Here is a 13649-nt window from a genome sequence, read left to right as displayed (position 1 = left end):
CTTTTAATAAGATAAATCATTTTAGTTCATTTTTAAACACACTTATTTGCTTCCTTGTCAGGTGAGGACATTGATACAACCATCAGCTTATTGCTGCAGTGAGGTTGCCAGGCAACCAGTGGAGATTGCAGAAAGTTACTGCTCATAGCCAAGAAATAGGCTTTGTGCGAAATACTGACTTGCTATACAATAGTATGAGAGACTGAGTGAACTGAATACTATTTCCAGCAAAAAATGACTGTATGCAAACACAGGGCACTACATTAGCGTAAATATCCCACGATGCAATGCGATTAGATGACAACGTTCATAACAGACAGTGACCAAGACAGCTCTATAACATAAATAACGCTTAAAAAAGTGTGAGTTTGTTTGAAGTGTAGGATTTTACTTTGTTGAGCTACACATAATCCGTTTTTAAAATCATTTTAAAATGACCAGTAAAGTTTGGATTTGCACTAGTTACCATAGCTATGCATCTCTAATTGGCAAGTATGCTTTTAGGAAGTGACTTGGTAGTTAAAATTTACTAAGCCTGAAAACATATTCATACTACTTTTTCTACACAAAAGTATGTTAAATCATAATAAACCCATCAGGCATGTGGTGCACAGTCCGTGATATTGGACAAAGTGATAATTCAGCAATAAGTTCAAGTTGTTGTTCCCGTGACATTCTGTTACATTGGTGCCATTTGCATGTTCTTCAAAATTAAACTTCATGTACCTAATTACACATTTTACTGTTCAAAATGTGCAATAGTTGATATTAGCCCTTTTGTTTATTTTTTTAATAGTTTTCTCTATGGTGGATGGTTCCTTAGTTTAACAGACGTTAAAGTAACAGAACTTTGGGGCGTTTTTAGCATAGGTTTAGCAAATGTATGATATGTAGCCTCATGATGTCAATGCTAACAACATGAGAACATTTTGCCTTTTCAAGTGGTTTACAAAAACTATATTTGAAAAAAATCAAAGAAATAATTTAGATACCTGTGGGTGATTGTATGTTGAAACTGAGTTAAGTGAAGGGAATTTACATTTGGTATTTCCATGGCTTTTAGCAGACTCAAATTATATGAATTGTGCAATGTCTCAAATTCTTGAAGGGGGGCAATATTTAAGGGTAACAGGAGTGAGTTAAAAACCTGGTGACATATATAAAAATTGTATATTTTAAGTAATTATTATGAAATTCCATTGAGAGACTCTTATGATTATATTTGCTAGTAAAGTGTAGTATTACAGTTGGGACAGGCTAAAATCCCTGTTTTGAGCATTGTAGATGAAGGTTTTAATGAAGGCTTTACATGATGTATCACCAAACTGCAATTAGAACAAAGTGAGGCACACCTTGCTTGATAATATAATGTATTATACAGAAAGTATTCATGCACATTTATGTGTGTAATGTCCTGAAGATGGAAATTGCACCAAGTCCAATTATTATCCAGATTTTAAAAAAGACATTAAAAAAGATATAACATGCTAATCAGTGAGCTTTAGAGGGGCTGTTGGATATATTTTTTACTTTTCCATAGAGCCAGGCCAGCTGTTTCCCTGTTTCCTGTAATTATGCTAAGCTTAGCTAATTGTCTAATTGACATAAGGGAGGTATTGATCTGAAGTGCATTTCCATAAATGTCAAACTTTTCTTTTTATTCTTTTCTTTTTTTTTTTTCTGTAAAACTTCAAGAAGTTTTTATTGTTTCTGTGCTAAATGTGAGGGTAACCATAAACACAGATACAGTATGCTTCACTGGCCACAGACAGAAACACACACTCATTCCCACACAGACAGTACCCTGTTGTTTGTAGGGAGAAATGGAGCCCAAATGAGGTTTTGAACAAGGTTCAAACAGTTTTTCAGCCATCTGTGGCACTAAATCTGCAGTCTGCAGGGATCCGGCTCTTTCACTTACCGGACTGCACAGACGCGTACTGCTGTGCTCAGCATATTCAGACAAAAAGCTGTGGACAGCGAGTCCCACCCTGGTTTAAGATGATAGATGGCAACAATTACAAGAACAAACATTAGGGCTATCTTTATGTATTTTATGTATTTGAAGAAACGGAAATAAAAACAGGGATACCCAAACACCTAGATAAGGTAATACCTACAGCCCACACCAAGGCTCATGTGCTTGTGTGGCATATTTTTAACACTTTCTTTTATCTCTAATTTTATGTTCCATTATGTTACAATCACTCCTACTGTGAGAGCTGGTTTGGGGCTTCTAAATAGAAGCTAACAAACATAGTCTCCGTTATACTGTGATCATGAGAGCATGGATACAGCAGTAGGTTAAAAATGGTGCATAACAAAGAATGTAGAGGGCACACTCTCCACAATAAAAACATGACTAAACCTTTCCAATACCCTTTATAGGGAGCTATAGAGCACCATGCGCTCCTCTGGGAGAATAATGTATTGCCATCTGAGCGGACACGGTCCAAACTGGTGAGGTCAAAGTGAAAGTAGGCGAGATTAGTCAACAGGACATGATGAAGGAGGATGTAAATATATAAATCTATATATCTATAGTGAGACACTTGAGTCATGGTTACAGTCTAAAGAAGTGCATGTGGGGCTAGTTAGAAAGGCACTGTGACTTTGTGGTTGTGATGACTGCTTACACAAAAAATAAAAAAGAGCTTATTGCAGAGTTCCCCGTGGAACAGAGAGGAGATGATGCACAAGTCATGACGTAAAGAAAAGACACCTTGACTTTTACTTGAATTTATTTTGGTGTTGGAGTTATGGCCTGAGAAGTAAATTATTGCATTTATACATCACCGGCCCAAGAAGTGGAACACAATGAAGGACACCTCTTAAATACCAAAAGTAACAAAAGCAATCTTGAGTTTTGCTTTTGTTGCAGGAAAAACTCCAGGCTTTGAACTGAAAGGTTTTGCATTTTTGAAGAAACAAAATATGACGTAACTGGCTGATACTGGTGCTTTTAATGAATACTAATAAACACTTAAATTAATGTATTTCGGAGTGTAATGTGTCTACCTCTCTGATCTGCTGTTTTGAAGATTGGATCTAAATCTAGAAAAGGATGTCTGATCCCAGATTGGGCGGGTATTTGATGTGTAAGTCATTTTATTCAGTGTCAAACTTGTTATGTAAATTAAAGCTGCATTAATAGTTCTTAATTATTTTTTATTTAAAAATGGATACAGTGTCAAACTACCAGTCCCTCCAGGATTTTATCATAGAGTGTATAAATAATCGACAAAGCTACCGTGACATCTTATGTTGTTTCGTCCTGTCTCTGCCTGGTTACCTCTAGCTAACACAGTAGTGGCAGCTAACATCCAACACTGAGCCTTTAAATGATCCCTACAATCTCAAATACACACCAAAATGGCTTGACTCTTTTACTTTATCTGTTAATAACCGTTGGGTAATGTTAGCTATGTGATGCATGTTCCAACTCCCGCAGCACATTTCATTCCCATAAACAGAGAGAGAGAACAAGGTGGAAGGAGGTGCTGAGCGCATCAATACGCTGCACACAGCGCCACCATCAAATGAGATTTTACCCATTTGTGGTGAAGTCATTGGACAAAATTGCAAGGTTCTGCAGAATTCACAAGGATTGGCTGAATTTGTGTTAATTGTTGTGATTACAACATTCACCTAACAATCTGGAGGGAAAAAATTACTGTATATATTGTGTAAACATTTACTCAGAGAATGATCACCTTACTCAGCTTTCTGTTGTGTATTAGTAAATTTCAATTTATTTTTTTTGGATGCAACGTTGCTGTTTTGGTTTAGTCTTGTGGCTTTCATCATTTTCCAGAAGCAGCAGGCTGCTGTTAAACTGTTTCAAAAGGTGAAAATGACATTTTTTTCTCTAGGTTGGTTGACAGTGAAAGAAGGAAAGTCTCGAAAAAGATATGTTTCTTTGTAAATATCCACAAAAGGCAAGGAAGCTGTTGGAGACCTTGAATGCAATTTAAAAAAAAAAAAGCTGATTGTGTACCTATGGATGATGTGCTGGCTCTGCAGGTAGTCCAGCGCCAGTGTCATCTCACAGAGGTAGAGTTTGACAGCGTCCTCGCTGAACTGGACGCTCTGCTGCAGGTGGTAGCGCAGGTCTCCTCCTAGCAGGAGGTCCACCACCATGAACATGTCCTCCTCGTCCTGGAAGGAGTACCTGGGAGCAGCGGGGGGAGGACACAGTGCTCACTCACTGTCCGGTAGTGGAAAAATAACATGCTGTACGGACAAAGGCAAAGACTGAGCACACAAACACATACACAGGGGCTTGTATACTCTTGCAAGCAGTACACAAAGTACAATAGGTGTGCAAAGGTTACACAGTAAACATCTGCAGACACACAGGCATGTTTAGAGAGACCCACACAAGGACAAACATGGTAGAAGGTCACAAATATGTGCAAGGAAACATGCCCTATTCATGCATCTGTCTCTGTCTTAAACCTAAACAAATACTTTTGATTTATGTACAAAACACTGATTATCCTAATAACATGCCACTTATTTGAAAGAAATGCAAAAGAGAGGAAGTGGTTGTCGAGATTAAAGCTTGAAAACTGCCCATGTCTGCATGATGTGACTTAATTGAAGGCTGCTAGTGGTCTGCTAAACATTTTTGTCAATCAGGCTTACTAATCATGCACATCAAATTAAAACACAGCCTCTCAGTGATCTGGGTGGGGATTTGTAACACTCCGCTCCACAATTTTTACCCCAGACACTGAACAAAACATTAAGCCACATGGGTGAACAAACTGTTTCTGTAGAACCAAAATCTAATTTCTCATCTCAGAAAAAGCAGAATAATATCTTAATAGGCCCCCCATGTCAATTTGCAGTGGAGGGAAAACAAACTGAGCTTGGTGGTTTCTTCTATCAAACTCGGTTTAATGTGCTTGCCACTGAGCCAATTCTTTATTTTCCCATTAAAGCTCTGATACTGTGCCGATATTACTTCTTTTTATAGCTGCAGGTTCCCTCTGTATCTTTAGGGTTGGCCTTGGACACTCAGGGGGACTTTCTGATTGGTCCTGTTCAGGTGCAATTTCTAGCCTCTCTATAAGTGAGAAATAGGTCCATTGTTTGCAGCATAGGGAAAACCATTCCATCTCGTCCACAGATTGGTGGTAGAAGAAGAAAAAACCCATATGGGGTACTGTTGGGTCTTTCTATTAACCTAAAGTGTCACGTAGATTAATTGATTCTTTGACCAACAACCAGCAACTTTCTTTTTGAGTCTGCCCAATACACAATGCACTCACGGGATGTTGTATTTCAATGTTCTTACACCAATTTTCCTTATTAAACAGAGAACGACACCTTTGACTTCATGTTTCTCTCTTTTACCGAAACTAATGCTTCCACATTACAGAACATGTTGTCACTTATATTTGCAGGATCATGTTGCTAACAATGCAGTTACCTGCACAGTTTCATAAATGAGCAGAGTATGTGCTTTTAATTGTGGAAATATACTAGTTATAACAGTGGGCAGCTCCGCAGCAGCGCTGCAACAACAAATGAAGCCAATGTGAACACACACTGTTCACACATGCAGTGTGGCTCGGGCGTGACCTCCAGGGCACATGATGCACATTGCATGCAAAATATCCTCAATACAGCATCTCCAGTATGAAGTAAACAGAAAGATGAGGGTCCCTATTTTTGACAGTGTTTCAAGTCACACTGTTGGGATTTCTAAATACCGTGGTATACCATAATACTGCCCATGTCTAATGCACACTCTACTGACTCAGTGAACACAAAAACAATACATAGCTTTGGTCTTACCATCAAAAAAAGTTTTTTAAACAAGACTCCCACATTTCTTTTTTCTCATTACACACCCTGCCCCCACTGTGCCAAGACAGTCCTGTAGCACGCACTCAATAGGAAATGACAGTAGAGCCACCTACATCAGACACAGCAAACCAACCTGCCCCGACCCTTCAAAGATCATCCTCACTGTTAAAACACAGAGCCGCCTCGGCAGATGGCCGGCCCCAGGATGTTGTTGCCGTTGGCAGGGATTCCTCACTGTCACCTTTTTATCACCTCATTGTCACAGTCTGATTCCCAGTATCCAGTTGACGGATGAGCTTCCTCTGAGGCACCACTCGCTATCTCAGAGCTCCACAAAACAGTCTTCCCAATCCACTGGCGAAATATCTGGGGCTCCTAAGAGAAAGATTGCAGCGGCTCGCTCTGGTTGTCACTCCCCTTCCCCGCTTTCGCTGAGGTGACAAGGAGATGTCAGATATGGACCGACAACTGGAGCATATGAAAGCCTCAGTGCTGACAAGCCTTGTCACCTTTAAGACTCGCCGAGGATGGGACAGGGGAGAAACGCAAACTATTTTATACCCCATTTTTTGGCAGCACTTCACTCCAAAAATACACAAAGTAGAGTCCACCAATTTGACAATCCTTAAATCAAGCAAAGGACTCTTGTGCTGTCTGGGCGTAGGCGGGAATACTGGTTATACAATAAAGGAAGGGACAAGCATAGTATTAGTTGAAGAGCACTTGTTTTGAAATATTATTTTAAGAAATCCCTCCATCCATTTTCTGCACCTAATCTGACAAGTTGATCTCAGTTAAAAAAATCTAGAAAAAGACTGCTTTGAAAAAGGTAAGTAAATACAGCTATTAGTCTTAATCTATGTTTATTTTTCACATAACAGTTTCATTAAATCAATTAATTTGATTTACTCAAGTCTTAGCACCTTAAGTAAATCAAGTTAACTATGTATCTATATTCTGCTCGTTGCAAACTCATATTTTTATTTTCTCGAACATGTTATCAAAACAGAATCTGCAGATCTCCTAACTTCATCCCCTCTTCAAATCCTCTTTGTCATGATCTAGTTAAGTCAGACTAACTTGGTTTACTGCCAACACTTATAAAAGAACAAGGTAATTACACTTGGCATTTTTATGTTGGAACAACTTCAGAAAATTAAGTAAATACAGCTTAATTTAAAGTATACTTAACAATTAGATATAGTAAAGATAAAATAAGATTACTAGCTATATTTACTTTCCTTTTTTAAGGCAAATGGTTTCCAAGATTATTTTAAGTATGATCAACTTGTCAGATTTCACAGTGATGGCACTTATACAGCCCATGGTCACGATTGGCAGCAAGTTAAAGGGGGCCGCATGCTGTAGACAATATTTGTGAGTTTCTGAAAGCCAAAATTTGACAAGCACGCCCACAACACTTAAGTGATTGCCCAGATGTGTAGAAGTGAGAAGTAAACAGGGTTTGAACATTTCTCTCAAGCTCCTTTTTCCTTCTTCACCCAACAACTTGCTTTTCATGTGCTCAACCAAATGCAAGATCATGAAGAGCCGTTATACCGATTTGTGGGGGTCATTCTGTCTAAACCCTCTCCAAGACCACAAGATTTTTCGCCAATCGTTCAGAACAGGTATTATCTCTTTGCTTTTTGACATTGACAACATGTTGTATTGACTACTTTGTTTCTGGCATACTCTAGTTTTGAGCAAAAATAGTCCAGGCATCTTACTAATTTGCCATTTCCTCCAGCATATTCCTGGGGGATCCCAAGCTTTTCCTAAGCCAGATAAGATATACAATCTGTCCAGCATGCTCAGGGTCTACTCTTGGGTCTCCTACGAGGTGGACATGACTGGAATACCTTTACAAGGAAGAATTCTAATCAGATGCCAGAACCACCTCAACTGGCTCCTTTTAATATGGAGGAACAGCTCTGGTTTCTGAAAAATCATTTCTAATGCTGGTTTTCAAGGACATGTCTACTTCAAAGAGGTATTATAAATTGGGGATTACTTAGAGGAAGAGACATAAAATGTGACAGGTTGTGACCTTGTTGTGAACATTCAAGCTGATGATTTTGTCAGCATTTGGCAGAGACAATGAGATCAGATACATAGAACAGATATTTGCATTTCCAGCAATCATCTGCACCAGATCACACTGTGGCTACGTATGTTGTACTGATGTTTTCCAGGTGCAAAACAGGGTTGTAGTCAAGAACAAGTCAGCTGAGTCTGAGTCAAGACCAGGTCCAGTCGAGTCTGAGCCAAGACCAAGTCCAAAGGCAGTCAAGACCATGTCAAGACCAAGTCCAGAGCAAATCAAATTTCATTTAAGAAATCATATGTGATTATATTGGAATTCACACACATTTTGACATGTACTGTTAACTGAAGTTACTAGCTAGTCACTTACTGTAAGTACTGTTACTTTTAGTGGACTGTGTTGGTAAAAGCTGAGTTCAGTGTCAGTGTTGCCTGCAAAATTTCCCTAATGCCAGAGAGGAAGAGGTAGAGGGAGGGTATTTCTTTTCACACATCATGTTGGTAAAATCAGGCGACATACTGTACACTGGTCCAAAATCAGCAGCCAGGGACAACTTTAGTTTTCAATAGCCGAGCCCGAGACCAAGACAATGTCAGATGTAGAACATTTGAGAGAGAGGATCATCAAGTTAACCAAGTAAAAGGTAAAATACATCATTCTATCCACTTTCTTGTTAGATTTGCTCTATCTTATGATGCAAAATGCAGCTTTGAGAACAGTAGAGGTAAGTCCAATATTCACTCTCCTTTCAGTTCTATGTTTGTTTACGCCAGCTTTTAAAGAAATCAAATCTCTGTCTCTTTAGCTGATAAATGCTCTACTACATTCAGCAGCTAGTCACCAACTTTCTTTATCTGCTGTTTGGTGCTGGGTAGGTAGTTTCCTGTGGGTTTATGAGATCTTTTTTTTGTCAAAATGTCACTGACAAAAGCAGCAAGGCTGAACCAAATGGTAAAGCTGTGGGCTGTAAAGCCAAAACAATGAGCTGATTTTACACTCCGATGAGCTGAGGGGAACTGCAGAGTTGAGTTTGTTTTTTTTTTCACATTACACAAAGTCTCATAATCTATTGTCACTATAAAACATTCACTATTGCAGCTTCAACTATTTTATACCTATGGTATGGAGCTTCACACACTGGGACAATTTAATGGGTCAAAGAAATGTTTTACCACTAATCTCATTTAATGTGCCCTCTGCTGCTCCTCACACTGAAAAATGAGCACAATTTATTGAGTGGTGCTTTACAATGAGTACACAGGAGTTGCGGGTCAAACCTTTGAGTGTGAGTGAATGCCTGGCAGTAATCTAGCGTCTAGGGAGAGCAGTTATTGTCCAAAACCAGGAGGAGGCCATGTGGAAAGGCCAGGACAGGACTGGGCTGCAACAGTCACAGCGACTAAGAGAGGAAGGTTAGCCGGCTGGAAGGAGTACAAGGAACAGGCTGAAATAATCAGGCCACAATGACAAATGAGCCCAGGGAGGCAGGGAGGAGAGAGGGAAAAAGAGGGAAGCGGAAGAGGAGAACAGTTTTGATGAAAAAGCGACAGAGAACCAAGAGCTTGTGATTCTGTTGGCTCAGGTTGGTCTGCAAAGTTTCACTGGCCTACATAAAGTTGATGATAGAGATGGGCTGGCTGGAACTGGCTGCATGACTCAATCACAAGACAGTCGCACGCTCCTCTGAGGACGCCGGTAACAATGAGCTGCCTCTCCTCTTCAACCAGTCGCCTTAAGACACGACACCTCCACTGGCCTGCTTTCCCAAGGTGCACTTTCAAAGTCATGCCCTACAAAAAAAGTTCTTTAAAAGTAGTGTGAGGGGCAATTTCGGTAAAAGTCCTAAATCCTTCAAGAATGAAAATCCAGGGCAAAATAATCCATGGATGCACAATGCTATATTAGAGAAACAGACTCCTGTGCTTTTTGAAATGATGCCATGTTTTATGAGGATGATTTAAGGCTAAGCCCCCTCACAGGGCCTGTTGTATGTGCTGACCGGGGGTGTAGAGGCTAATTTGTTCCACAGTCTCCTAAGGCCTTGTTCCATATAGGCCTGAAATCAATATTCCTAATGGAGGCTGAACAGGACACAGCACATCCATCCTCACCACTCCTCTGGCTCGCTTTCTGACTCTGATGAAGCGATGGACAGTAAAAAAGGAAAGCGCCATATACCACTCCTTTGGATGACTCACCACTGTTTTGGTTTTGAAAATCCTTTAAGACAATCCCAGGGACAGCGTTTAAAGCTCTAACTCTTTGACGACAGCGGCTGCAACAAACCCTAGCTACCCTCGCCGCTCTGCGACTTTTCAGCACAGTGGCAGCGTCCATTTGGTCATGATTCACTGCTGCGTCTCTGGGCCCTCGGGGAGGACGGGTGATGCTGTTTGAGAGTGATCTGTTGTGATGTAACGCTTAAGGCGAAACCTTGCTTTTATAATGATGTACTATACTCCATAGACCGGGGGATCAAATTCACCGCTACGCTCCGATGCTAGTTATTCTCTGCTCCTGGGTGGGGAGAGGTGACCCCTGCACTTGGAGGCTTCTAAACACATGCGAGGGAAAGCAAAAGTCAGCGTCTTCTCATGTGTCACAAATCCTTGCGAGGATTTGTGTGGATTTGGTGCACACAGTAGATGATAGTTAATTTTTCCTCCTCCGAGGTAATCCATTCAGCGTACCCTCGACTCCTACACATCATATCTATGCAGCGAGGGAATGGTCGCAGCAATTATTGTGGGCTGCAAACTTGACATCCGCCCAGCTTAAGGCTGCCTTTCTCCAGCTGATGGAATTCAGTGTGGGCTCTCACAAGGTTGCCTCCTAATGAATTTTCTCTGAAGCTACGGACAGAGCTGTTCAAAAGCGCAGAGGAATCCAGGATGTCTCAATGAAAGCGAAACCCCGCTTCAAGACAGAAAGTGTGTCTTTGTGTAAAGGTAAGAGCTGCAGGAAAACCTCACAAATCCTCTTAGTCTGCACATCTTTTTTGACGAAACAAATCAATGCCAAATACTTTCTTAGTGCTGTCTTGTGCACCCCTCCTCTCTACTTGATGCCCCCCCCCACCCCCCCACACACCTTTCTGTGATTACAAGAATCATTACTTCCTCTGACAGCTGTTTGGTGTGTTCTCCTGCATTCTCTCTGCCTCTGCTGCCTGTCTGTTTGGCTCCCTCCTGGCACAGTATCAATAAAAAAAAACAAAAGAACAAAAAACAAAAAACACTCCAATGGAGCTTTATCAAAGCTGGCGTTTCTCATGACTTGCATCTTTTTATTCATTTGTTTGCTTTTGAGAATAGGCAATTCCCAAAAACCCCAGCTGGTCTATTGCACATCCATTAATAATGCACTGAGGTGCCCACTTGCCAGGCACCAAAAATTTGTAACGTTCTGTTTGACAAGCCTATGGATACTGGCAACTGTCTGATCTGCAGGGAATTGGTTAAACTGCATACCCACGCAGCGAACCAATTAGGATTCTAGTTGTTATACAGTACAGGAGACGATGGGAAGATGAAGCGACGTTCTCATCAGTCCTATCTCATTACATGCCCGGTTGAGACGCCGTCTCAAGCAAGAGCTAAATGAAGCAGACAGTGCAATACAGGTGCAACACATAATGCTGGCACAGATGCTCACAAGGTAAACTGGGGCAGAAATAACAAACTTACCATAGACTCAAGCTATAAATTGATGTCCTTTATTTCTCACTGTGTTCTCCTCTCCCCGGCTTAAGATGGAAAAACACAACTTTTCTTCAATTATACATTTTTGTGCACAACACAGGAAGGCCTTAAGTCCCAGAAGATGATCTTTACAGCAGCTGTATGAATCCATTCACTTGATAAGAATGGAAACAATCCAAACTGTATTTTCAGCCAGCTTCTGACTGTATGTTTTCACAACAAGGCGACCAAAAATGGTACAGTAGATAGACATTGTTGCACTCTCTGGAGGCTTTGCGTGGGACCAGTCTGATGATGTTATTACTAACATCAACACAGCTGCTCGAGTTCAGGGTCCGTGCATGCTACACCAATATAGTAACAGCTGCATCCAGAGACCATCACACAGCTGTTTCACCGTGCCATTCCTCTTGTCACACAATCTGATGGTGGTGACAACAGCCTGTTGAGGATGTGCCTTTGCTCTCTGCAGCCCTCACTATGATGCTTTATTTGTTATGCAGATTTGACAGCTTCCCTATGCTTTTCATGATGGCGAGCCAAATGCAAACAGACGAGTGCTGAGCAAGAAGAGGGAGGGGTGCACTAGTGTAAAGAAAAGCCATCTAAAGTGCCCTCTGAAGTGTTGGTTCATCTCAATTACCCACAGGTGTAAGGGGGTCAAAGCATCTTGTGTAATTATCGATTTGAAGTGATTGAGAAGCCAAGAGAAATGCCTAATAAGTCAGCAGAGGTCATGTAGTTTTATGGTGGTTTAATGCACACTTGAGACGGCTCATATGCCCACCTGCAGAAAATAAAGCTTATAAAAAGAAATATATTGCAGGCAAAACTATTGTTTCCCAATGGTACAGTGTGCCTGGTGAGCATGTGTCTCTTGTACCATGCGTAGGGCTGACCCTTCAAAATCAGATGCTCCCAGTTGACTGAGATTGCTTCAAATCAAGCAGTCGTTTTCTCTGTGCAGTGCACTTCTGGGGACATTTTGATCCCCAGATTTTTCTGCAGAGTGAGTGCTCTTGACGGTCAAGCTACTGTTTGTGACTGCGACATGCAGGCAGCGGCACGGAGGGGGAGAGAGACTGCGTTGTAAGGCGAACAACTGGTTCTGCAAGGCAGCGCTTACTGAGACGGCTGGGACAACATCAAACTTCTATCAATTAAATTCAGCTTCTCTGTGTTTGCTTATATTTTCTCATAGAAATCAGAGGAAAATTGTTTATACATACTCGGTCTCAGCCCCTTAAAGTCTTGGTCTTGTCTCAGTCTTGGCACACTGTTTTTTGTCAAGTCTTGGTCTTGGTTATATGGTCTTGACTACAGCACAAACTAAAACTAAACTAAATGAATTTACTAAAGATGCTAAAAGTTAAGACTAATAGTTATATTTACTTACCTTTTACAAGGCAATCAGTTTCCTAGATTTCTTTAAGTAAGATTAGCTTGTCAGATTTTACAGTGCAGCAACTACGTGTTCTCACTCCTTGGTTATTGTTAAGTGGGGACAGGAATCTCAAATCTATGGCACATACACCAAACTTCTCTGCAAGAACTGTAAGAATATCATTAGTGATACACATAATATCTTATTTAAATTCAGTGTGAACTGACCCCTAAGTGTTAATGACATTATGTATCCTCATAGCCTTAGTTACTCTGAATAATCAATATATTCTCATTATGTAAATGAGAATATATCGATTCGAGTAACTAAGACTGTTTACATAGCATATGACTGTTTTAACTTTGATAGATGGGAATCTGGCTGAGCTCATGAGATGGACCTCCGCGTAGCATCTCTGTGAGGCTGACTTACAAAGCACAGAGAGGAGGTGCGAAACTTCTCATTCACACGTAGCTGCAACGATACAGTTTTGCATCTTTGCCACTAATGGCCATTTAAAATAGTGCTGGATGAGAATATGAGAGAGAGAGAGAGAGAGAGAGAGAGAGAGCAGAGCAACACAGCACATGGAAAACTAGAACACAGAAGGCTTTGGCAGCTACACACTCCTGCAGGGAATTATACTATAAAAAATACACAGCCCTACTACTGTACGCTCATTAAAATGCCCTCAGTTTCT

The 13649-nt window shown here is 40.8% G+C and overlaps 1 protein-coding gene across 1 annotated transcript in view; it reads right to left on the bottom strand.

Moving 5' to 3' along the window:
- The window catches only part of LOC121954685 (serine/threonine-protein kinase 32C-like), a 92572-nt gene that overhangs the window by 21000 nt on the left and 57923 nt on the right, over positions 1-13649 (bottom strand). Inside the window, 1 exon segment of the mRNA XM_042502350.1 lies at positions 3998-4171. Within this exon segment, the coding sequence (XP_042358284.1) occupies positions 3998-4171 (174 nt within the window).

This window comes from Plectropomus leopardus, chromosome 15, assembly GCF_008729295.1.
Source record: "Plectropomus leopardus isolate mb chromosome 15, YSFRI_Pleo_2.0, whole genome shotgun sequence".
In the NCBI taxonomy this organism is placed as follows: domain Eukaryota; kingdom Metazoa; phylum Chordata; class Actinopteri; order Perciformes; family Serranidae; genus Plectropomus; species Plectropomus leopardus.
Note: the sequence above shows the minus strand (reverse complement) of the source record. Positions and strands in the feature narration are given on the sequence as shown.